Consider the following 26,885-nt stretch of genomic DNA (forward strand, 5'->3'; position numbering starts at 1 on the left):
GGGCAGCGAGTCTCTAGGCTAGGTAGTGTGTTCTATTTTTTTGCATTTTCTGCACTTGGGGAAGCCTATTGAAATTAATGGGCAGCCCTACACGCAACGTGCAGGAACATGTTGAAAATGCGAGCACACTCACACCTGTAGGCATGAACGTAGCCTGACTCTTTTTCAAAAACTCTCTGCATTGAACATGCCTGTTAGCAGGTGCGTGGGGGCGCCATTAACAAATAATGTTAAAGGGCAGCGAGTCTCTAGGCTAGGTAGTGTGTACATAGCCAAACGTGTTCAGTTACTGCACTTTACAATTCGCCGTTACTCTTTCAATAAGCCCCTGGAAATCAAATCCCATTTTTTTCATGAAAAATAATTTCCTTCAACAAGCAGCATAATAAAGTCTATCAGTCCTGATTGAGAAATGGGATTCAGCACAAGCAGCATATTTTCTACCAGAAAAAAATCGCTGCGTATGGATAAATGTTAACAAAAATCAATTTAAAATGTCTTTCGCATCCGAGTCAGTCATGTAAACCCGATTGTTCTCAGCAGGCTGTCATCTTCTCAGGCCTATAGAGTTTTGTTGCAGCAGGGACCAAATTAATCACAGCAGGAGACAGAGTAGAGTTCTGTAGAAAACGAAATCTGCGTGCTGAGACCGTTCAGCGGTTCTAGGTCATCCATATTCCGGAGGCTTCTGCTGCTTCGGATTATATTGCTGTCCCAGGGAGGGAGCCCACCGCTGTATGTCGGACTGATGTATTGGTCTCATACTCTGTTTTTGGGTTCTGCTTTCTATATGCATGTGATGCACCGGCCAGACGTCAGTATGCTGTTCTCAATAAACTGGCATGGGCAAGGCACATCCAGGATACCAGTGTGCCCCGCGCCATCAGCTTTCGGTAGTTGTCCAGCGACGAGGAGACGAACGTAACAGGCACTTGCTATAACCAGGAGCTGCTGAGCCATTACCTGATGGGGAAAAATTATTGTTATACAAACTTCATGAGTGATAAGAAATCCTTTAAGCGGGAGTAAAATTGCGTCTGCCATTTTTACCTATAGGTAAGATTTATTATAGTACAAAAATGATCACGTTTTATTATAGGATGTAGGGGGCACTAGTGCACTGCTACGGTGGCCTAAAAAAATTAAATAAATGTGGGCTGAACTGCTGTTACCACCAAATCAAGTACTCAATCACTTGAATAATCATAAATAGCTTAATAGTGAAGTGGTGCGCTGTAATTAAACTAACATAATAAATATATAATCAGTGTGAATCAAAGTTGCTCAGTGCTATAACATACATACATTTCAGTGAAAAAACATAAATATACAATATCAGTGTAAAAAATGTCCTTGCATAAAAATCTGCAAAAACGGAATTTTTGTAAAATCTTACCTGTAAAATTCCTTTCTCTGAGTCCTCCGACAGTCGCCGCCTCTTCATATTCGTCACATATGGGGTATTAGACTTTGCTCCGAAGGAGTAGCTAGGCAACAGAATATGTTAACAATAAAGCTTTAACATATCCCACCCTCAAGGGGTGGTCCCCTCAGTCAATACCCTCCTACTTCCTGCAACCATATCTCAGTTTTAGTGGAATAGCAGTAGAGTATACATTCAAACCCCAAAAGAGGGGCGGGGGCGGCGACTGTCGGAGGACTCAGAGAAAGGAATTTTACAGGTAAGATTTTACAAAAATTCCGTTTTCTCTTACGTCCTCCGACAGTCGCCGCCTCTTCATATTCGTCACATATGGGGACGTCCCAAAGCAGTGCAAACATGAGGGGTGGGAAACGCATCCGCGCCGAAAGGCAACGCAGTCTCCACATCAAAGAAAGGAACCTTACCAAAGGAAGGAACTAGCTGGGCAACAGCAAAAATAAGTGCTCAACAGGAGCAACAACCCAGGAAAAGACAAAAAACCCGGGGATACAAAACTTATCCCAACAGCCAGGAGTCCCCAACAAGGGACCCTAGGGAACAGCCGCACTAAGAACCTTGCGGCCAAAGGAAGCATCCGCCGATGCCTGAACATCTACTTTGTAGAATTTTGTGAAAGTGTGCACGGTCGACCAAGTCGCCGCCTTACACACCTGGGCTACAGAAGCCCCATGACGACAGGCCCAAGACGTACTCAGAGATCTAGTAGAGTGCGCCTTCACAGGCACAGGGGGAACCTTCCCCTGCAAGGCATAAGCCTGTGCAATGGTCTGCCTGATCCATTTGGCAATGGTAGAGGCGGAAGCCGCCATGCCCTTCCGAGGACCCTCTGGAAGAACAAACAAGGAGTCCGTCTTTCGAAAAGACTCAGTCGATTTAAGGTAAACCCTAATCGCTCGAACAACATCCAGAGAATGCAATCTCACCTCCTTAGGATGTTTAGGCTTCGTGCACAACGAAGGCAAAACAATATCCTCGTTAAGATGGAATTCCGAAACTCGTTTCGGCAGAAAAGAAGGATTAGGTCGCAAGACCACCTTATCCAAATGAACAACCAGGTACGGAGACTTGCAGGACAAAGCCGCCAGTTCCGACACTCTGCGAGCCGAAGTGATCGCCACCAAAAAGGCGACCTTTTTGGACAACATAGACAACGAGATCTCCCTGATCTGTTCAAAAGGAGCACGTTGTAACACAGACAGGACTAGATTCAAGTCCCAAGGGGGCAAGGGATCCCTCCTAGGAGGAACCAGATGCCGCACACCCTGAATAAAAGTGCCAACCAAGGAGTTGGAAGCTACGGGACGTTGAAACAGAACGGCCAGCGCAGACACCTGACCCTTTATCGTAGCCAGCGCCAAACGCTGATCGACACCCGTCTGAAGGAAAGACAGCACACGGGAAACCGAGTACGTGCGGGGTGAAAACCCCCTGGACTCACACCAGGCAAAATAGGCCTTCCAAGTACGGTAATAAACCTTTCCCGAGGAAGACTTCCTCGCGTTGATCAAGGTATGAACAACCTCTGGAGAGAGACCCTTCTCCTTCAGGACCTCGGTCTCAACAGCCAGGCCGTCAAAGCCAGCGACTGTAAAGCAGGATGGTAAATCGGTCCTTGAGACAGTAGATCGTCCCGAAGAGGCAGACGCCAGGGGGCGTCGACCGCCAGATTCACGAGGTCTGCGTACCAGGACCGGCGAGGCCAGTCCGGTGCCACAAGAATCACCGTGCTGCGTTCCGAGTGTAACCTGCGAAGGAACCGGGACAGCAACTGAATCGGTGGAAACGCGTACATCAGCCTGTACTGATGCCACGGGGCCACTAACGCGTCCGACGCGTCCGCCCGAGGGTCGCGCGTCCTTGCCACGAACCTCTTCACCTTGTAGTTGAGGCGAGACGCGAACAGGTCCACATCTGGAAGACCCCACTTCGCGCACAACATCTGGAAGACAGCCGGGTGGAGAGACCATTCCCCCTGATCCAGGGTCTGGCGACTCAGATAGTCCGCCTGCCAGTTCTCCACTCCCGGAATGTGAACCGCCGTTATCGCCGGGACATGAGACTCGGCCCAAGACAGAATGTCGGCCACTTCTCGAGCCGTTCGGGCACTCCTGGTGCCCCCTTGGTGGTTGATGTAGGCCACCGCCGTGGCATTGTCCGTCTGCACCCGAACCGGGCAGCCCTGCAGCCGGTCCGTCCAGCGATGAAGACAGAGCCTTATCGCACGCAATTCCAGAATGTTGATCGGGAGGGAAGACTCCCCCTCCGACCAGGTCCCCTGGGCGGACAGAACGCCCAGAACACCACCCCAGCCCGACAGGCTGGCATCCGTGGTGATTATCGTCCACGAGATCGGACGAAACGACTTGCCCCCGGACACCAACGGGGACTGGAGCCACCACAGGAGGTTTTCCCTGGTGCGATGACTCAACGAGATCTGAAGATCCAGAGATTGAGGTCGCCCGTCCCACTTGGACAAGATCTCCGCTTGGAGACCCCGCGTGTGAAACTGCGCGAAAGGAATCGCCTCGAAAGCCGAGACCATCAATCCCAGACATCTCATACACGTCCGCAGAGACGAGTTCGGAACGTCCCTGAGGGACCTGACTTCCTCCTGAAGAGTCCTGAGTTTGTCTTCCGGCAGGAAGACCTTCGCCTGCACCGAGTCCAGTATCATTCCCAGATAGGGAAGACGAACCGACGGACTCAGAGTCGACTTTGGAACATTTATCGTCCAACCGAACTCCTGCAGAGTTTGCATCGTGACAGACAGGTCCTTCTCCAGACCCTGACTGGTCGCAGACCGAATCAGAATGTCGTCCAGATACCCCAGGACAGAAATGCCCTGGGCTCTCAATAATGCCAGAACCGGTGCAAGCACCTTGGTGAAGACCCGCGGAGCCGAGGCGAGCCCAAAGGGCAACGCCACGAACTGGTAGTGATCCTCCGCAATGGCAAATCGAAGGTATCTCTGATGACCCTCGAATATGGGGATGTGAAGATACGCATCCTTCAAATCGATGGAGGCCATGAATTCCCCCGGAACCAGGGCAGCCACCACCGAGCGCAGGGATTCCATGCGGAACTTGCGAACCCGCACAGAGCGGTTCAGAGCTTTCAAGTCCAGAATTGGACGAACCTTGCCCTCCTTTCTGGGCACAGTGACCAGATTGGAATAAAACCCCCGAAATCTGTCCCGATGAGGCACCGGAACCACCACTCCCTGAGCCCTCAGGTCCCGCACCGCCAGGCGCAGATCCCGCAGGCGCTCTGGAGACAGTTGTAGATTTGAGGGAAAAAATCTGCTCTCTGGCCGAGAGAGAAACTCGATCTTGTAACCAGATCGAACGATTTCCAGAACCCATCTGTCCCGCACACGGGCCAACCAGGGCTGAAGAAAACCGAGCAAGCGTCCCCCCACCCCAAAACTGGGTGAGGGCGCCCCTTCAGGCCGAACTGTTATGGGCCGCAGGTCCGGATTGGCCGGACTTCTGTTTTCCAGACCAGGGCTTCTTCTGAGAGCCCTGGCCCTTGAACGGTTTGCCCTTGTAGTGCGGCCGAAAGGCACGAAAGGACCCCTGAGGGGGCCGAAAATTAGCATGCTTCTTCCCAGAAGCCCCTTTAGCCTTGGGGAAATGGGGCAAGAGAGTGCTCTTACCCCCAGTAATCCCCTTAATCAACACATCCAGGGACTCCCCAAAAAGGCGAGACCCATCATAAGGCAGATTGGCTAAGGTTTTACGTGAAGATTGGTCCACCGACCAACACTTCAACCAAACCAGGCGGCGAGACAACACCGCCACGCTGTGCACACGCGCGGCCAACGGAATCAGGTCCAGGTCCGCATCACACAGATACATGACACCCTGGTGGATCTGATCCACCATATCCAGGGTCGCCGCTGAGGCCGAATCGGCCACTAGGACGCGCCTAAGCATCTGCGTCCAACTTGCGATCGCCTGGGCCGCCATGAGAGAAGCAAACAGAGCCTTAAGCATAGAACCCGTAACAGAATAAGTATGACGGGCAAGAGACTCCAGTCTCCTATCCGTGGCATCACGGAAAATAGGGGATCCCTCTGCCGGGATCGCAGTGGCTTTGTTCAAAACCGCAATAGCATGATCTACCGGCGGAGGCACACACCACCGTTCATCAGTGGCAGGCGAGAAAGGATAACGCAGCTTAAATTTACTTGGTACCGCAAAAGGCTTGCGCAAATCGCGCCATTGGTCCTTAACAGCGCGCTGAAAATCAGCATTGCAGGGAAAGACCTGCGGCGTCCTGCGTTTTCTCTGCGTCCCATAAGCCGCCAAGGCAGCTGGGGGACACACCTCGTCCTGCAAACGTAGCGTCTGCTTAATGGAAGCAATCAACTCATCCATGATTGCAAGCTCTTCAGGCGAGCCAGGGGGAGAATTATCAACCCCCTCAACTTCAGCCTCTACCTCAGACCCCACTAGATCCAGAGAGGAGCGGGACCCCGATAGGGGGGTCCCCGCCAGAACAGCCCCATCACCTTCACCCTCAGAATCAGAGGACAGAGCAACTCTGGGCCGTTTAGTAGATTGAGCAGCCACCAGCATTTGCACCTGTGCAGCAAGGCCAGCCACAATAGTGGCCAAATCCCCCCCTGGGGGGGAAACAGCGGTCCCCTGGCTTTCCACCAAGACTGTGGGAAATTTGCCCTCCTGAGAATCCATTGCCCCTGTATGCCAGACAACCAAGGGTTAACTGCCCCCTTACAGCAAGCGCGGCAAGCGCAGCCCACCGCACCACACTCAGGCACAATGAGACCCCCACAGGGAATATACAGACTGAATACAGGCAATGGAACACAGGAATAGAAGGATAAAACCTGAGGAGACTCCGCTGCTGCTGCTGCCTCGATCGGTGCTTCCAGGAGAGAGGAAGTGATGCTGCCAGGGCGCTCTATGTAAGCCTATGGAGGCTACAAGAAAATGGCCGCCGTGCATGTAAACCATGCGGCCGGAGCGGGCGCCGGTAAAATGGCGCCGTTTGGCGCCGAAATCGCCGCTCCACAGTGCATAAAATCACACACAATATCATCCCATAATATGGATACATGTTAGATCGCCGCAGCGATCGCTGTATATGCCCCAACATGCCATTAAAAACATGCCCCACAGCACACAGCTCCTCACACTGCCCAGCCTGACATACTCAGTGTCATACAGCTCCCCCCCCCCCTTGCAGCCCACAGCATGCAGCCGAGAGATAGGGAGACAAGCAGTGTGATTAAAGGCAGGTTACACAGTCCCAGACTGAGACCCCCCCAGACAGACAGGTCCCCACATAGATACACTTACCTCACATGGCGTGGGGAACCCGCACAGGCGAACAAGCCGCTGCACATGAGGCAGGGAGAGTCGCTACTCAAGACGCACACAATGGCGGTTCAGAAACCGCACAGCGTCCGGTGAGGTAGCCACCTCACCAATCATCCCTGCACCGAACAGGGATGGGTCGTTCACCGTGCCAGGAGCGTTACCTGGCTGAACGCTCGAAGGCAGACTGGGAAGCCACTGACCCACGACCTGCGACCAGGGGGATCAGCCCGAGACCCAGTCCGCATGATCCTCTTCGTCCGAAGAACTAACTAATGCTGACAAAAATAACAGCTAAGTAAAGGTAGAGAGAAAACTCAAACAAAATATCAAAAAGAAGAAAGAGTCTGGGACAAAAAGTCCCAGCACAGAGAGAGCCAGCCACTCCTGACAAGCTAGACATTAAAACTGAGATATGGTTGCAGGAAGTAGGAGGGTATTGACTGAGGGGACCACCCCTTGAGGGTGGGATATGTTAAAGCTTTATTGTTAACATATTCTGTTGCCTAGCTACTCCTTCGGAGCAAAGTCTAATACCCCATATGTGACGAATATGAAGAGGCGGCGACTGTCGGAGGACGTAAGAGAAAGATACTTTCCAAGCAATGTGTTAAAAAGGTCTTAAAAATCATACAAACATTAAAGGATAGTGAAAAATATGAAAAAATCTTCTCCCAAGTGAACTTGATAAAAATCCGTGAGTCCACCGTGCAAAGTGCTCCACAATGCATTAAGAAAGGTAAAATCTTCAGTGATCTAAAAGTGATTACGCTACGGGGTCCAAACACCTTCTATCCACCTCTAGGTGCAATGTGCGCTCACCTCAAAAAAGTTTAAACTCTGAATATGAGCAATTGCTCCAAGTGAATCCTCTGTCTCCCCTCGAGTTCTCCTCTATCAGTAATAAATTGGTTCAACAAAAATGCTTAAACAAAGAAGATATTTCATTGTGCATTACGTTTTAAATTCATTAAATTTATTAAAAAGCAGCTTCATCTATTACACTTCCCTGAGGAAGTCACGTGACTAGTGACACAACGCATAGGGAGGAGCCTGTGATGTCAGATCCAGTGTCACCGCGACCCATTTTGAGCTGGTGAGCTGGAGCCGCTCTTGCCTTTTTAATCATACTGGATACTTTATACGCGATTTTACAAATTTTATAAATGTTAGTGTAATAGATGAAGCTGCTTTTTAATAAATTGAATGCATTTAAAACGTCCTTCACGATGAAATATCTTCTTTGATCATACATATTTGTGGAGCCAAATCATTACTGATAGAGGAGGACATGAGGGGAGACAGAGGATTCACTTGGAGCGTTTGCTCATGTAGCACCTTCCTAGATAGGTTCTAGGTAGGCAGGGTAGTTTTGGCTCTGTCTGCTTAACAGCAGAGCATCAGGCTAAATTGATGTGCTCCCTGCTTCTCAGGGAGCAGGATTTGTTAGTTAGGCCTGCTCCATTTGTCTAGTTGTGTGATTCATCTGGGATGAGGGAGTGTCCCCACTGCGTCCAATGGGGAGGCACGTTGGACAGTGGAATAAAAACCCAGCCAGTGACACACAGGCTTTGTTACTGTCCCTTGGTGCATTATGGGGCAGGGTATATAAAGCCAAGGACACATGTTCTCAGGGTCTTTGGGTGGGAAGCCAGGTCCCAGAAGGAGAGTGATGGCTGTCTCCTCTTCTGCAGCAATGGATGGTGGTCACAGGCGGTCGGCCTGGTGAACCAGAGTGTGTGGCTGAATACGGAGGTCCAAGAGAAGATGACTGGTGGAGTTGGGGGAATCTGTGACTCTGGAAAAACAGTCTCGGTGAGTACAGAGGAACTTGCCCGGGATCTGTCCAGGAAGGGGACCACTCCAGAGTGTAGGAGTCAGTGGACGGGTGTCAGCTGCACAGAGAGAGAGAAAGGGGGTGCCAAGTTAGAACCATGAAGATAATTAAAAGTAGGAACACTTAAATTATGTTCATTCCAGTGGCAGAGTGAAGCAGCGGCCTTGCCGCATCCTCAAGTCAGATGTCCTCAATACTGTGAATAGTTACTAGTTGGAGTATCCCACTCATCCCTTCTCCTATCCCAGTTCTAAATAAAACTACAAAACAACATCCCCTGGACTGATCATTGACTGAACCAAGTACTAAAAGCGAAATTCCCGGGTTCCAAACGATGACGCTCATCTCCCAGGAGTCAATGCAAGGAGGAAGTGACGTCGGCGGCCGTGTCCGCAGAGGGAGGAAGGAAGGTAAGTATATTTTCGTTAAAAACAAGGTAAGTGAACTGGGATAAGTCCCAGATATTGCCTATTGACCTCTTTCCACCCCCACTGGAACAGGCATCCTTGCCCTTGCAGAGGGTTAGCTCGCTCAAGTACTTGGGAATTCAGGTGTCTCGTGACCTTTCGGATTATGTCCCTCTGAATGTTGAACCCCTGATCTCCTTGACCAAGAGTAAGACGCAGACTTGGTCTAAACTGCCCTTGGGTGTCATGGGTCGTATAGGTTTGGTGAAAATGGTGTTATTGCCCAAGATACTGTATATTCTCTGGCATTCACCGGTTTATATTCAATTGAAATATTTTCGGGTTCTGGAATCAGTTCTTAAGTCTTTCATATGGGGACATAAGTTGTCTTGGAGGGCACTGAAGTGCCCAACTAGACTGGGAGGCCTGGTGGTCCCCGACCTCGGCTTGTACTATATTGCTGCACAACTCTCTCATTTTTTCTATTTTGACAAATTTGACAGGCTACGCTATGAATCTCTTGTCTGTGCGCAATCCCCTGGCCATTTCCCGCACCCCTTCTGTGATATCCTCAGAGGTCTTGGGGGAACGCCGGGGGGTTCCGGTAGGCATACCTTTAGGTTTCATACCAAACGGATTTGGGATCTGGCAGTGGGGAAGTTGGGATGCCCTCTATTCCATGACGATACACCCCTGTGGTTCAACAGGCATCTAAGGGAGCTGTTGCTGATCCCTGACCCGAGGATATGGATACAGTATGGCATTTATTTATTGTCCCATGTGCTCCACGATGGCCGCCTCAAATCGTTTGACAGGCTGAAGGCTGAGTTCCAAAAACAAGGTAAGTGAAACACAAAAAATTTTTTAATTATCCAATTCTTTTTCAGGTTTGTGTAAGCTAGCGGACGGTGAAAAGTTTTTTTTTTAGGGTGGAACTCCGCTTTAAAGTGATACGTTTCTGCAAGCAGTTGCTACGGGTAACCCAGGGGAATCCAGAAAGTGTTATATCCAGCAGTCCCCTAGGAGGTAGTGCTACATTTGGGGGCTCGTCCGGGATATAGCCCTGGGTTACCGGAATGGTTGCTAAAAATTCTGTCTAAAACCGTCATTCTTCCTGAAGAAATGTACTGGAGTGCTCACCTTGAGTGTGAGGCCTGCTCTACAGGAGATAGAGAGAGCGGGATGAAGAATCAAATTCACAATGATGGATGCCAGTGGCAACGGATGGACTTTTGTTGGGACTGTAATTTGTTCTCTAAGAAATGTGCAGGAGAGTTGGAAAGAGAGAGTTGCATCATGCTGTGAAAATAGACTGTGTCTGCTTAAAGCGGAGTTCTGGGCACAGAAACCATTTTTCAACAAACATACCCCCGGGACAGTCAGGGCTAGTACATTCCACAATGGCTAGCCTCTGATCTGTCTCGGTTCGCACTTACCTACAAGAAGAAATACTCACTTATAAAATTTCTTCTCCAGCGTTGCCATCTCTGTTGTGGGCAGCTGAAGCCAGCGCGAGCCTCTTCTGCGTCCTCTTCCGCGTCTTCTACTCCCAGAATGCGCCTGCACCGGCCCCTCTCGTCACTTCCGGTGCGGCGCCACATTCTTCCACAGCTTCTGGGCATGCCCAGAAGCTGTTTAGCGTCGCCCCGGAAGTGACGAGCGGGGCCGGTGCCGTAGCATTGATTGCTAGGAGCGATGACGTTCAGCTCCCAGGAATCATCGCAAGACAGGAAGTGACGGCGGAGCCGCGGCTCAGAGGGAGGAAGTACACTGAGGTGAGTATTTTCAATCTACAATTACAAGGTGAGTGAAAAAAAAACAAAATGCCTAACTATCCAATTCCTTTTCAGGTGCAGGAGACCAAGCGGATGGGCACAAAAAAAAAAAGGTAGATTTTGTGCCCGGACCTCCGCTTTAACAGTGGATGGTGCAGGTGTGGACAGAGAACATGAGGGCCCAGGGAACGTGGATCGGTGTGCCTGGGCCATGTTTGTGCAAGTACTATACAGAAAAATGTTGACCGTGCAACTAATGACAGCGGGACACTTTTCCAAGACAGTATGGCGAGTATTGCCTGTACAAGTGCTATGAAGAGAATTGTCGGCCGTGCAATGCCTGACAGCGGGACAATTCTACTAAATAGCAAAGAGGGTCAGCTGGTCTGGAGACATGGAGGTGCAGCTGGGGCCCTGGTACAGACAAGGATGGTGGATGCGTGTGCATTCAAGAGCATGGTTCGCCTTACAGTGACTTTCATGCTAGCTGAGCTGAGATGGAGGGGTATTGAAAAGGTTACTGTACTGCGTGGGAAAGCACAGGCTGGATATATCTGCCTAGCAGGAGGAGCCACCGCCAAAGAATCAGCTAGTCTGGATTCATGGGAGGGGGCGCCGCTCACGCACAGCCAATCCAGAAAGAGGAAGGGAGCCTATAAATTACTTCCACTTTCGGGTGGAGCTGAGAGGGAGACACGTGTGTGGAGGAGCAAGATGGCGAGTACCGGAGTGAGCCGCAGCACGGAGGCTATCCCACGTGTTGGTGGAGATCCTGCGGAGCAGACCGGAAAGTCGACATGGACCCTGTGGGATACAGGGGTGCAATTGGTGCCCGATGGAAGACTGGCGTTGTACACCGGAGGAGGAGTGGAGAACTTGGGCCTGGTATGTAGTCAGTGTCTGAGTGTTACTATGCGGATGCAAGTGTGGGGCCAGTACGGGCACTGTGGCAATCTGCTGCTGTGGGCAGAGAGAAGTAATGGTCAGCCCAGAAGACCCAGAAGCCCAGAGTGTGACATGGGAGACCGGGGTCACTCATGCCCTGTCGGCTGCAGAATCGGGACTCTTTGTGGGCAGAGGAAGAGCGGTGCTTAGAGTGTTGACGGAACTGGGCTATGCCATCTGCCAGTGCTACAGTAGGCAGAGTGAGAAAAACCCGAATTTCCCAGTCTGTGTGCATGCAGGTAGTGCGGGCCGGGGAGCGGCCACCTGATGTACAGAAAACTGCAGTGGCAGAAACCAGATCTGCTCCAATCAAGGCAGAGGGGTGTAGATGGCCAGCGGTGACCGGGGCTGCAAGTGTGAGCAGCGAGGAGGCCGGGGTCATCGATGTGGGGTCTCCCAGTTTCCAGCATCTCTATGGATCCTTGGAGGAGGGATTGGATGTCTGGAAATCGGAAGAAGAGACCGAATCGGACTGGGGTCGGATGACCGGAGCAGTCCAGCCAGTTTAGGCACCCATGATGTGGTGCGTGGACAGTGAGCCAAGAATTTGGGGTTCTGTGAGGCCTACACTAATCGAGTCCCAGATTTATCCCCACCTCGGAACTATGCCCGGGCTTGGGATAAAAATGAGGCCTATGCCTGCCTCATCAAAAATGAGGAGACCCTGTATTCCCCACCTGGGAGAGGTAATTGACATCACATCAAAGAAAATTGCGATGCTTGGCACCTTGCTCCTGTGTTTAGAACTTGGTTCTCAGACTACCTCTGTCACGGGACTTGCAGTTGGCATCCCCAAATGGCTAGACCTTGCTGCCCTCTACGACCGGGTGGTCGACATACCACTGTAAACAAAAACACAAAAAAAGGGCGCACCAGCCTAGCGCATTATCCTCAGTAGGCTTTTATTAATAAAAATATTAAAAAATGTCTACTCACAAACAAGTGATGAAAAACCAGCATATCAGATCCGACTGACAACGTCCATAGTATTGGAGTCCACTGTCTTAGTCAAGAATATCGTCTGACGCGTTTCGAGGCTATGCCTCTTCCTCAGAGCCTCATTGACATCACATGCCTGACAAAGGGGTCCTGCGTGACTCCGAAACGTTGCACCTATCCTGATATGATCCTTTTGCAATAAAAAGTTTCTTCGGACTGCTGTGCAAGATCCTTGGTGTGCTGGCGAATGTGTATGTATCTGTGAAAGAACCTTCAAGGAGCGCACACCGCTGGATCAATTCCCTGATGCGGATACCCTGCAGAAGTTCAGGTTATCTAAGCAACTTTTCATGGAGCTCTATACCCAATTTACAGGGTTCATGCAAGAGGTTTGCGATAAATTACTGCATGGCTTCATATGGTATTTAAGGCATACTTCAGAAAGATAACGCATGCAAGTTTTTAAGGAGAGTTTCTTTGTGAATTACACAGTTTTTTTTTTTTGGAAAGTTGGCACGAATTGTGCCAACTGCCTTCCAGTGTGTTTTTTTTTTTTTTTTTTTTTTTATTCTACAAAGTTTACTACAGCTTTAAAACTTAAAAGCGGAACAGCTAAATGAATGGCCTCTCCCCTCCCCTCTCCTGCACTGCTATCTATAGTAGAACTATAAACTAAACTGTATTTTTATTTTGGATAGAGCAAGGGAGGGTTATAACCCCTGTAAGTTTTTTTTCCCCCCTCTTTGTCCCATTTGGGAGATTTACCTTCATAGCCAAAACAGGAAGTGAGAGGAAATCCCTGCAAATTATGGGAATCCCTTGGGGGCCCCCCCAGGTCACCAGAACTAGTGTCCCCATTGGAAGATTTCCCCAGGATTACTTTTCTGGGGACAACCAAAAATTTGGGATTTGCTTTTACTTTCAATGATAATGTTAAACAGGACAAATAGAGAGGATGAATCTCGCTAATGGGGTCACAGACAGCAATAAAAACCTAAACCTCTCCACTCTATCCATAACTAAAAAATAAAATCTGCTTCAGTTATACTTTAAGGCTGGGTTCCAACTTGTGCGATACCAGACATCGCATGTGATTTGCACCGCATTGCTGTGCAGTTTACATGCGATGTCTGTGCGCTGCGTATTCAGCCATACAGTCTGTATGACTGAATTTGCATTGCATTCGGACCAAAATGGTGCAGGACCCTTTTTTGGTCAGCGCTGGAATCGGATCACATGGGTGTTCAGACCCATGCGATCCGATTCCTGTCCGATACCACAGTTTGCACTGCGTTCTGTGAACTGATTTGGTGGTGTCAAATAACTTTACATTGACACCCGCAGTGGTTTGCAGAGAGCAGTGTAAACTGCCTGCGAGTCTGATGTGATGTAGAAAACCACACAGGAATCCCTGTGGTTCCCACATTGCATCAACGTGCATATGCACCACCAGAGTCTTCCAGGTGGCTAGGACCTGGCAGCCCATAAGTGCGTGTCACAGCGGGAATCCTGAGTGTGCGTACAAATGCTCCCAACTTCTGGGACATTTCCAGATACTATACCCCCGGAGGCGTTTGCAAATGGGCACAAATCCACCAAGCATGTGAACATTGTGCCGCACACTTGCAGCTTAAAAACACACTGCCTCCTGGGATAGCTGTGACATAACAATCCTAGGAGGCAGTGGGACTTCGCATTGGCTGGAGACCCAGAAGTGCTGCTTAGCAACACAAAAAAACTGAATTTTTGTAAAATGTTACCGTAAAATTCCTTTCTTTGAGTCCTCTGACAGTCGCCGTCCCTCATATAGTCTTCACCAATAGGTATTGACCTCTTATCCACAGGAGTAAGCTAGGCAGAAGATTTTGTTAAAAACACAAAAAACTTTGCATAGACACACCTACAGGGGGCTGTCCCTCTGGTCCAACACCCCCGGCTAGCCTCATTCCCAATTCCTTTGGTAGCAAGCAGTAGATAGTCCATGAACCCCAAAAGAGGGGCAGGGGCAGCGACTGTCAGAGGACTCAGAGAAAGGAATTTTATGGTAAGATTTTGCAAAAATTACGTTTTCTCTTACGTCCTCTGATAGTCGCCGCCCCTCATATATAGTCTTCACCAATGGGATGTCCCAAAGCAGTGTAGACATGAGGGGTGGGAAACGCAACCGTCTCAAGGTAACGAAGCACCCAAGGTCAGATAAAAGAACCATATCTGAACCAGAAAGGTAACCCACCGGGTAACAGGAAAGCTCAACAGGAGTGAACAAACCCAGGAAGGTAAAATAACCAAGGGGGAAAAAAACCCCCACAGGAGGGGACAAGCTAAAAAACGCCATGTCTCCCCCAAGTACTGCCGCATTCAGAACATTGCGGCCAAAGGAGGCATCTGCCGATGCCAAAACATCAAGTTAGTAAACTCTGTAAAGGTGTGCAGGGACGACGAGGTCGCCGCATTGCACATCCGGGACACAGACGCCTGATGGCGAAAGGCCCAAAACGCACCCTCTGCTCAGAAGAGTGCGCCGTGACAGGGAAGGGCGGAACCCGACCCCTAGGCAAATAAGCCTGTACAATCGTCTGTCTGAACAGACAGGAATGGTTGCCGCAGACGCAGCCATACCCTTCCGAGGCCCTCAGGAAGGACAAAAAGAGAATCCGACTTTCTGAAGGATTCAGCAGACGACAGGTAACCCTGATCGCCCTGACAAACATCCAAGGAATGCAAGGTAAACTCCGTAGGATGCGTAGGATTCGCACACAGCGAAAGCAAAAAACAATGTCCCCATGGAGCAAGCCTTCCAGGTACGATAACAAATCTTAATATTGAAAAGAAAGGGGTGCGCTGATTAAGTGAAAGGCTGCAACCAGATGATAGGATGTGTTAATGTTTAAAGTGATGGTGCGCTTTTCTTAAATGTGAAAAATCATATATTGAACAATATATAACAAAATTGAGAAAAAAACCAACTCAAAATCACAGTGTTAGGTGAATGGGTGTAAAATAAACGAACATAATGATCAAATAACACTCGATGTGACTTTTCAAATAAACATTGAAATAAAAGTCCATTGAATAATGTGATCCAAAATGTGAAAAAATGGTGAAGAAAATCCAATTAAAAATCAAGGTGATGATGTCGTGTTCCCTCCACCGGGTGAAATGCCTCCTTACCTGGCGGAAAGAAGGTAAGTGCCTGATAATGATATTCTATAAGGAATCGGTGCTCTATTTCCACCTGCACACGTGCACGGTCACCCAGGTGATAAATAAATACAAGCCTCTTACCAGACGTAAGAGACAATCAAGCCTCTAATTATCCTGAACATGAGGATGCTTCTTTAACACCATAGATGGATAAAATCAATCACACTTTCTTCCCTCTTGTATATACCAACATGTATCTCCTATCCTTTTGGGGTGATGGACTCCCCGCGATGTTCCTTGCACACACACAGAGAGATCGGCTCCTCACCCGGCTATCAGAGAAACAGCGTAATAACGATAACAAATCTTACCAGACAAGGCCTTCCTAGCTCTAAGCAAGGTAGGAGTGACCGCCGACGAGAGACCCTTATCTCTCAAGATCTGGCTTTTAACAGTCACGCCGCAAGGCCAGCGACTGTAAAGCAGGATGGAAGAACAGCCCCTGAGACAACAGATCGTCTCGTAAGGGGAGCCGCCAGGGAGGCTCGACGACCATTTGCATGACGTCCGCGTGTCAAGACCGGCGCGGCCAGTCCAGGCCCACCAACCTCGGTTCCGAGACCAACCTGCGAAGGAACTGAGACAACAAACTGGATCGGGGGAAGGCATAAATCAGGCGTCACTGATTCCAAGGCACCACCAGCGCGTCCGAGGCGGCTGCTAGAGGATCGCGTGTTCTTGCCACGAGCCTCCCCACCTTGTTGTTTAGAGGAGGCGCGCCATCGCGCACCCAGCATCTGAAAACACCTCTGGGTGTAGGGACCATTCCCCCTGGTCTGGGGATTGGCGAGGCCGATAGTCGGCCTGCCAGTGTTCCATACCCGGAATGTGAACTGCCGAAAACGCAGAGACCCGCGTCTCGGCCCAATGCAAAAATCCGGCCCCTTCCTTGGCCGCTCGGGCACTCCTGGTGCCCCTTTGGTGATTGATGTACGCCACCGCAGTGGTGTTGTCCGCTTGCACCCGCACAGGGTGACCCTGAAGACGATCCCACCAACGGAGCAAACAGAGTCTGATCGTTCTCAGTTCCAAGGCATGTATCGGTAGGGAGGATTCCTCCTCCAACTAAGTGCCCTGGGCAGACAAATTTGCCCAGAACGCCACCCCAGCCCGACAGGCTGCCGTCCGTGGTGAGCACCTTCCATAACAACGGCTGGAAGGATTCCCCTTCCGCAGAGCCGGAGACTGGAGTCACCACAGAAGGTCCGCTCTGACCCAGTGACTCAAAGATATCCTCCTGTCCAAGGACTGAGGATGCCTGTCCCACCTGGCTAGGATCTCCGCTAGCAGAGATCGTGTGTGGAACCGTGCAAACGGCATCGCCTCGAAGGCCAAAACCATCAATCCTAGGGACCGCATGCAGGCCCTGAAAGATGAGGATTCGTTGTCCCTGAGGGACCTGACCTCGTTGAGCAGAATCCGGAACATGTCCACCAGCAGGAAAACTCTCGCATGGGCGAAGTCCAGGACCATTCCCAGAGAAGGGAGACAAACAGAAGGGAGCCATGTCGACTTCTGAAAGCTGACGGCCCACCCGAACTCCTGGAGCGTCTGAACCGTGGTTGACAGATCGCGCAACAGAGTTAAACCGGAACTCGATCTTAATAGGAGATCGTCCAGATATCCAAGGATTGCGATCCCCTAGGGCCAGAACAGGAGCCAAAGCTTTGGTACACACCCTTGGAGCCGAAGCGAGGCCGAAAGGCCATGCCACGAACTGATAGCCGAATCGGAGGTACCTCTGATGACCCTCGAATATAAGGATGCGTAGAAACGCATCCTTGAGGCCGATTAAAGCCAGGAATCTCTCGGGCTCAGAGAGGCCACCACCGATTAGAGGGATTCCATACGGAATTTTTGAACCCGCACAAAGCGGTTTAGCAACTTTAGGTCTAGAATCGGACGCACCTTGCCCTCCTATCAGGGCACCGTGAACAGATGTGAGTCAAAAACCCCCGAAAACCTGTCCCGATGTGACACCGGGACGAACACCCCCTGGGCGAGGAGATCTGGAACCGCCCGTTGAAGATCGTGAAAGCGATCTGGGGCAATGAAGATTTGAGGGAAAGAATCTGTCTGCTGGGCGCGATCGAAATTCGATCTTGTACCCCGACCGAATGAGTTCCTGAACCCATCTGTCCTGAATGGCGGACGAGACTGCCGTGCCAGAGTGGGCGGCTATAGACATGCCCGCCCAAGGCTTCTTCCGGCCACCAGAGGTCTTGAAGGATTCGCCCTTGTCATGTGCCTTAAAGGCACGAAAGGACCCCTGGTTAGGATTAAAGGAAGGGCCCCGCTTACGGTGGAAAAACTTACCCTTGGACACATGGGGCAGCAGAGTGCTTTTACCCCCAGTGACCCCCCTTCACCAACTCGTCCAGGGAGTCCCCAAAAAGGCGATTCCCTGCATAAGGGATGTCAGACACCGTCTTCTGGAAGTCTGGTCGCCGACTAGCTCTACAGCCACACAAGGCCACGGATTATCACTGCGACAGCAGTTAAGCGGAAGGCTAAAGGGGCCTCATCCAAGGCCGCCTCACACAGTCATAAAAACCGCCTGACCAATTTGGTCCACCATCTCCAAAGTAGCAGGAGAGGCGGAATCAGTCACAAGGGTGCATCTGAGCACCTTAGTCCACTCCACCACAGCCTGAGAGACCAATACTGAGGCGAACACGGGCTTCAGTAAGGAACCTGCCACCACATAGGAGTGGCGGGTAAGAGATTCCACCCGCCTATCTGCTGGGTCTCTAAGCACCGGATAAGCCTCCATGGGTGTCAGAGTGGCTTTGTGTAATCTGGATACCGTGTGGTCCACCTTAGGGGCCACACTCCAGTGCGAATCCATTGGAGACGCAAAGGGACAACGGTACAGAAACCGCTCAGGTACCACAAAGGTGCGCTTTAAAGTGCGCCATTGTTCGTTCACCGCGTCGTGAAACTCAGCGGGACAAGGAAATACCTGAGCCACTTTCTGGGTTCTGCGGGTCCCAAAAGATGACCGCTTACCCGGCGGATGGGGCTCATCCTCTAAGTGTAATGCAACCTAAACAAGTGCAGACATAGCAGCTCTTTCGTTGGCCGACCCAGCGGGGGAACCATCCCCCTCACTCCACCTCCCCTTCTGAATGAGAGGGCTGAGACCCTTTAGGGGGCACACAGTCCGAGGCAACCACATCTAGTTCAGAATCAGAAGACTGAGACAGTCTTGGCCGTGTACTAGCGGTCCGCACAGACATCAACAGATCCACTTAGATGCCAAGATCGCAAGTGCACAGTAAGGGAGCCCACGGCAGAGTATTCAGGCGTACCTGAACCCTCCACCAGCGCTGGGGGGAACATGCTGCCCTGGGATCCAAAACCGCTGGCCCTTTAAATCAGCGTCAGAGGTGGATCCCCCTGCAAAGAGGACCAGCATGTGCCGCTAAATACAAAGTAATATAGCTGCCAGCAAAGCATGACCCAGAAAAAACAGCATAGAAAAGCCCCCCAGAAGTGTAGCTGTACTATACCAGCTCCCAGCACGATCCGACTGAAGAAAGGAAATTATGTCACGCCGCTAGATGCCCAACAGCGGCCAGATCTAACCAAAAATGGCCACCAATGGAGTTGATGCTGACTAACCCCGACCTTAGTAAAACACTGTCTACTATATACATGGAACTGTTCCGACTGACCCCCCCGGGGATCGTGCGCTGTAGACAGCGATGGACGGAGGATATTCCTGACCTGCAGGGGGACGACTGGGATGACCTGTGGACTGATCCTTTTAAACACCTGGTGGCGGCTAGGGATAAGTTCATCCAATTTAAATTTCTCCACAGAGTGTATTTTACGCCTGCCCGGTTGGCCAAGATCTTTCCAACGGCATCCGCTGAGTGCTGGCGTTGCTCGGCTACCCCGGCGGATGCCCGTCATATATTTTGGGACTGTGCTCTGGTTCAGCGCTACTGGTCGGAGGTTGTCTCTTGCCTTGGGAGGGTACTTGTGACCCCGGTTCCGCTGACCCAGAGCGTCTGTCTCCTGGGCCTGGTGGAAGAGGTGGTCCCCTCGGTGGCCCATAGGACGCTATTGATAATCCTGTTATTCTACGCCAAAAAGGCTATCCTATTACACTGGAAAAAGGTGTCACCTCCTTTGTTGGAATTCTGGAAGGGGCTGGTGAACGCTGTTTTACCTTTGTATAAGGCCACATACGTGTCCCGAGGTTGTCTCCGGAAATTTGAAAAGGTGTGGAAGGCTTGGGTGGAATCTACTGAGACGGTGGGATAATTATGTTTAGGTAACGTCTGCACCATGGTTGTCTATTTAGGCCCGCTCTTTCACTAGTCCTTTTCTTTCAGTCAGGGAATGTCTCCTACTTTTAACTTCTGATTTTGTGTTCTGATTCAGTTGTCATGTACGCTTTTTGTATCCTGCACCTCTGGGGCTGGAGGGGCGGTCTGGACAGGATGTGCTGCTCCAGCCGCCCCCGGGCTCCACTACTCTACTTTTTTCTGTTGGTTAAGCTGCCAGGGTTGGGAGGGTGGGAGTGATGGGTCGGGGGGGTTGTTATGCCGTCCCGCCGTGTTAGGGACTGGTGACTGTCATTGTTTGTATTTTTCTTGTTACAAAATCAATAAAAAGAATTTTTCAAAAAAAAAAAATGGCCACCAATAGAAAGTAATGGGGAGGCTTCTGGAAAATGGCCGCCGAGCCCTGCATAAAAAACACAGTGCCAAATGCACGATGGTGCCCAAAGGGCGCAAATTACACAAGAAAATGGCTGCTGACTGCCCTTAACTGAAGCCAGAGCCGACTGCCCACATCCAAAATGGCGGCCCCGCAAATCTTACAGCGCGGCGGCTCCCAATAACCATGTCTGTCCCCCAAAGTGACACACACACTCCCAAGGGGGCTCAGAGATCCCCGCACAACCCCCACAGCGCGGTATCACTGCAGACAGCGCCCCAGCAGGGACCGTGAGGGAGACACAGGGACCACACGGACAGATATGAGGGGGATCACACAGACTCTACACAGACTGCCATCCACAGGAGAGAAGGCCCCACACACACACCCCCAGCATACAATGTCACAGACAGAGGGGGTAGCATGGTACTCACCGATCCATGAGATTTTGTGGGTGCCACTCTGCGACGGGAAGCCTCCAACTCCGGGTGGTGGGGGTGCCGTCAGCCAAAACAGTACCGCAGCAGAGACATCCTAGTGAAGTGGCCACTTCGCGGGCTTTGTCCCTGAGGACAGGGACAGGTCGATTGCGAGGCCAGGGCGTACGCATAGCCTGCTAAACGCTTGATGGCGGGCTGGGATTCCCTAAGGCTCTAGTACAACCAGTCCGACTCCCAGCTCCGCAAACACTGTAGTCTTCCGAAGACTGACTAACTAAGCGCAGGAACAAATAAAGAGCTATCAGTGTAAAGAAAAAACACTTAGCAGAAAAAAAAAATTAAAGGAAAAATAGAGAAAAGGCTGAGACTGTAGCCCCAGCACAGGGAAGCCTGCCTACTCCTATCTAGGCAAAAGACAAACTGAATTGGGAATGAGGCTAGCCGGGGGTATTGGACCAGAGGGACAGCCCCCTGTAGGTGTGTCTATGCAAAGTTTTGTGTTTTTAGCAAAATCTTCTGCCTAGCTTACACCTGTGGATAAGAGGTCCATACCCATTGGTGAAGACTATATGAGGGGCGGCGACTGTCAGAGGACGTAAGAGAAACAGAATGTTTGTAAGAACTTACCGTAAAATTATTTTCGGTAGTCCTCTGACAGTCGTCGCCCACTCATACAGTCTTCACTTATGGTTTGTCCTTATCCATAGGGGTAAACTAGGCAAAAGATTTTTGTTAAAATCATACATTAAAGCATTTGCATGTACACACCCACAGGAGGCTGTCACTCTGTACCATACCCTCATGCTAGCAGCATTCTCAACTCAGTTTGGTAGCAAGCAGTATATAGATCCAACAACCCCAAAAGAGGGGCGGGGCGGCGACTGTCAGAGGACTCAGAGAAAATAATTTTACGGTAAATTCTTACAAAAATTCTGTTTTCTCTTACGTCCTCTGACAGTCGCCGCCCACTCATACAGTCTTCACTTATGGGACGTCCCAAAGCAGTGTAGACTTGAGGGGTGGGAACGCAACCGCCACAAGGGTAACGCAACACCCAGGTCAGAGAAGGGACCTTATCGCCAAGATAAAGGTAAAAAACACTGGGTAACAGGAAGCTCAAGAGGAGCAACAAAACCCAGGAAAGCAAAAAACCAGGGGGTTAACTGTGCGGCCAAAGGAGGCATTGGCCGATGCCAAAACATCAAGTATGCAAAATATGGTAAAGGTATGCACGGCCGATCAAGTCGCCGCTTTGCACACCTGGGACACCGACGCCTGATGGCGAAAAAAAAACCCAAGACACACTCACCGCCCTCGTAGAGTGTGCAGGGACAGGGAAAGGTGGAACCTGTTCACCAAGCGAATAGGCCAGTACAATCGTCTGCCTGATCCATTTAGAAATGGATGCCGCAGACGCAGCCGTACCCTTCCGAGGTCCCTCAGTAAGGACAAAGAGAGAATCCGACATTCTGAAGGATTCAGTAGACGACAGGTAGACCCTGAACGCCCTGACAACATCCAAGGATGTTGCACGCAGCGAAGGCAAAACAATATCCTCAATGATATGGAAAACAGAAAACCACCTTAGGAAGGAAGGATTGATGAGGTCGCAAGACCACCTCGTCCCTAAGGACAACTAGGTAGGGAGAGCGGCAGGACAAGGCCGCCAACTCCGACACTCTGCGAGCAGATGTGATAGCCACTAAAAAGGCAACTTTCAGTGACAGTGCCAGCAGAGAAAACTCCCTGATTTTTTCAGAGGGAGGACGCAGGAAAACGGACAGGACCAGATTCAAGGCCCAAGGAGCTAACGGCGCCCTCCTAGGGGGAGCCAGATGACGCACACTTTTATCAAAAGTGCAGATCAAGTAATTTGATGCCAGAGGGCGCTGGAAAAGAATAGCCAGCGCGGATATCTGACCATTAAGAATAGGCAGCGCCAAACGCTGATCCACACCAGATTGCCGGAAGGCCAACACCCTCGCCACCGAAAAGGAGCGAGGATGGAAACCCGGAGATTCACGTCAGGCAAAATAAGCCTTCCAGGTACTATAATAAATCTTACCAGAAGAGGCCTTCCTAGCCTTCAGGAGGGTAGGAATGACCGCCGACAAGAGACCTCGATCTCTCAGGACCTGGCTTTCAACAGCCACGCCGGCAAAGCCAGCGACCGTAAAGCAGGATGGAAGATCGGCCCCTGCGACAGCAGATCGTTTTGTGAGGGGAGCCGAGAAAGGAGGCTCGACGACCAGTTGCATGATGTCCGCGTACCAGGACCGGCGCGGCCAGTCTGGAGTCACTAGGAACACCTGCTTTTGGTACCGAGGCCAACCTGCGAAGGAAGCGGGACAACAAGTGAATCGGAGGAAAGGCATAGATCAGACGATACTGATTCCACGGCACCAACAACGCATCCGAGGCGTCTGCCAGAGGATCGTGAGTTCTTGCCACGAACCTTTCCACCTCGTTGTTGAGACCAGACACTAACAGATCCACGTCCGGGGACCCCCATTGTACACACAGCATCTGAAAACACCTCCGGGCGTAGGGACCATTCCCCTTGGTCCAGGGTCTGGCGGCTCAGAAAGTCGGCTTGCCAGTTCTCCACACCCGGAATGTGAACTGCCGAAAGTGCTGAGACCCGCGTCTCGGCCCATGACAAAATCTCGGCCACTTCTTTGGCCGCCCGGGCACTCCTGGTGCCCCCTTGGTGATTGATGCATGCCACCGCAGTGGCATCGTCCGTCTGCACACGCACAGGGCGGTCCTGCAGAGGCCCCGACCAAGGCAACGAACATAGGTTGATCGCTCTTAGTTCTAACACATTTAACAGAGAGGATTCCTCTTCCGACCAAGTGCCCTGGGCAGACAAAGTGCCCAGAATACCGCCCAAGCCCGACATCCTTGGCGATCACCGGCCATGGAATTGTGCAAATGGTATCGCCTCGAAGGCTGACACCATCAACCCCAGGACCCGCATGCAGGTCCTGAGTGACGAGGAATGTTGTCCCCAAGGGGCCTGACCCTGCTCTGTAGAGTCTGGAGTTATACCTCCGGCAGGAAGACTTTGCTTGAGCAGAGTCCAGAACCATCCCCGGGTAGGGAAGCCGGACAGAAGGGGACAACGTCGACTTCTGGAAGTTGAAGGTCCACCCAAACTCCTGGAGTATCTGAACCGTGGTAGCCAGATCGCATACCAAGGTCGCACTGGAACTCGACCTTAACAGGAAATCGTCCAGATATCCCAGGATTGCAATCCCCTGCGCCCACAACAGGGCCAGGACAGGAGCCAAGATTTTGGTAAACACCCTTGGGGCCGAAGCGAGACCGAAGGCAACGCCACGAACTGATAGCGCTCCTGCAATCTTGAATCGGAGGTACCTCTGATGACCCTCATAAATGGGGATGTGTAAATACGCATCCATGAGGTCGACGGACGCCAGGAAATCTCCCGGACTCAGAGAGACCACCACCGATCGAAGGGATTTCAATGCGGAATTTCTGAACTCGCACAAAGCGGTTCATAAACTTCAAGTCTGGAATCGGACGTACCTTGCCCTCCTTTCTGGGCACCGTGAACAGATTCGAGTAAAAAACCCCAACATCTTGTCCCGATGAGGCACCGCCCGATGGAGATCGAGGAGACGATCCGGGGTTCAATGAAGATTTGAGGGGAAGAATCTGTCTGTCGGGCGTGATTTGAAAGTTGATCTTGCACCCTGATCGGGTGCAGCCAAGGTTCGGGAAAACTGTGCAGATGCCCCCCCCCACCCCAGAAGCGGGTGAGGGCGCCCCATCAGGTGGAGGCAGACTGGAACGGCGCGTTAGGGCGGGCAGCTTTTGGCTTGCCCGCCCAGGGCTTCTGCAGACCACTCGGCCCTTGAAGGGTTTGCCCTTGTCTAGTGCCCTAAAGGCACGAAAGACCCCTGGTTGGTTTTCAAGGAAAAATTTCTTCTCTTCAGTCTTCACAAAAGAATCGGGGGGCTACACTAACCCAGCTTGTAAGGCCAAACTAAAGAACCTCAGGAAATACCGCCATGGCTAACAGAAGATAGACTTAGAACTAAACTAGAGAAACTGAACATAAATAAATTACCGGGATCGGATGGCTTGCACCCGAGGGTTCTTAAAGAGCTCAGCCAGGTGATTGCCAGACCATTATTCTTGATCTTTAAGGATAGTTTACAGACGGGTATGGTGCCAGCTGATTGGAAAAAAGCCAATGTGGTACCAATATTTAAAAAGGGGCCGAGATATATCCCGGGTAACTATAGGCCGGTCAGCCTAACATCAGTAGTCTGCAAGATTTTGGAGGGGGATGTTAAGGGACCACATACAAGATTTTAGTAATGAAAACGGTATTATTAGTAGTAATCAGCATGGATTCATGAAAAATCGCTCTTGCCAAACCAATCTATTAACCTTCTATGATGAAGTGAGCTGCCACCTAGATAAAGGTAAGCCTGTGGATGTGGTGTACCTGGACTTCGCAAAGGCCTTTGACAGCGTTCCCCACAAACGCTTACTGTTCAAACTAAGGAAGATAGGTATGGACCATAAGGTGAGTACCTGGATAGAGAACTGGCCCCAGGGGAGGTTGCAAAGGATGGTGATTAATGGGGAGTACTCAGATTGGGCGGGTGTGGAAAGCGGGGTCCCTCAGGGTTCTGTCCTGGGGCCAATCCTGTTTAATTTATTCATAAATGTTCTAGAAGAGGGGATATCGAGCAAAATCTCAGTATTTGCGGATGATACTAAACTAAGCATGCCAATATCTTCTGGGCAGGATGTGGAAACCTTACAAACGGACCTGAACAAAATTATGGGGTGGGCAACTACATGGCAGATGAGGTTCAATGTTGAAAAATGTAAAGTAATGCATGGGTGGCAGAAACCAGAAAGCAAGCTACTCACTGGGGGGGCGGGGGGGGGGGGGGAACCTCTGGGTGAGTCTAGGATGGAAAAGGACCTGGGGGTACTGGTAGACAACAGGCTTGGCAGTGGCATGCAATGCCAAGCCGCTGCAAGCAAAGCCAACAGAATACTGGGATGTATAAAAAAGGGGATTCACTCCAGAAATAAAGAGATCATTCTTCCACTCTACAAGACTCTGGTCCGGCCACATCTGGAGTATGCTGTCCAGTTCTGGGCACTGGTCCTCAGGAAGGATGTGCTGGAACTGGAGAAAGTCCAGAGAAGGGCAACAAAAATAATTAGGGGAATGGAGGACATCAGCTATGAGGAAAGACTACAAGCATTGAACTTATTCTCTCTGGAGAAGAGACGATTGAGGGGGGATATGATATCAATGTACAAATATTGTACTGGAAAACCTAGCATTTGGAAAAACCTATTCAGAGAAAGGAAAAACAATAAGACGCGTGGCCACTCACTAAAACTAGAGGAAAGGCGGTTTAACCTTAAAATACGCAGGGGGTTCTTCACTGTAAGAGCAGTAAGGATGTGGAATTCTCTTCCGCAAACAGTCGTATCAGCAGGGAGCATTGATAGTTTCAAAAAACTATTAGATGGGCACCTTAAAGACCACAACATACAGGGGTATGCAATGTGTGGTTAACAGTAGACACACACACACACATCATAGATTGAACTGGATTGACTGATGTCTTTTTTCAACCTCACTAACTATGAAGGGCCCCGCTTACTGCGGAAGAATTTACCCTTTTCCACTTGGGGTAGAAGAGTCTCTCACCCCCAGTGACCCCCTAACCAACACATCCAGGGATCCCCCAAAAAGTCTGTTCCCCGCATAAGGGAAGTCAGCCACCGGCCCTTAAGAAAACAGGGCAGCCGACAGGTTTTTTTTTTTTTTTAAAAACACACAATGCGACGGATGTGCACTACGCATGCAGACAAACGT

At 50.7% G+C, this 26,885-nt stretch overlaps 1 protein-coding gene across 1 annotated transcript in view; it reads right to left on the reverse strand.

Moving 5' to 3' along the window:
* Positions 1-482: 482 nt before the first annotated feature.
* TMEM268 (transmembrane protein 268) overlaps positions 483-26,885 on the reverse strand; it is a 125,386-nt gene continuing 98,983 nt past the window's right edge. The window contains exon 9 of the mRNA XM_082264292.1: positions 483-963. Within this exon, the coding sequence (XP_082120418.1) occupies positions 787-963 (177 nt within the window). The 3' untranslated portion in view covers positions 483-786. The remainder of the gene's footprint in view (positions 964-26,885) is intronic.

Source organism: Pelophylax lessonae (genome assembly GCF_965119305.1).
Source record: "Pelophylax lessonae genome assembly, chromosome: 7".
Lineage (NCBI taxonomy): Eukaryota > Metazoa > Chordata > Amphibia > Anura > Ranidae > Pelophylax > Pelophylax lessonae.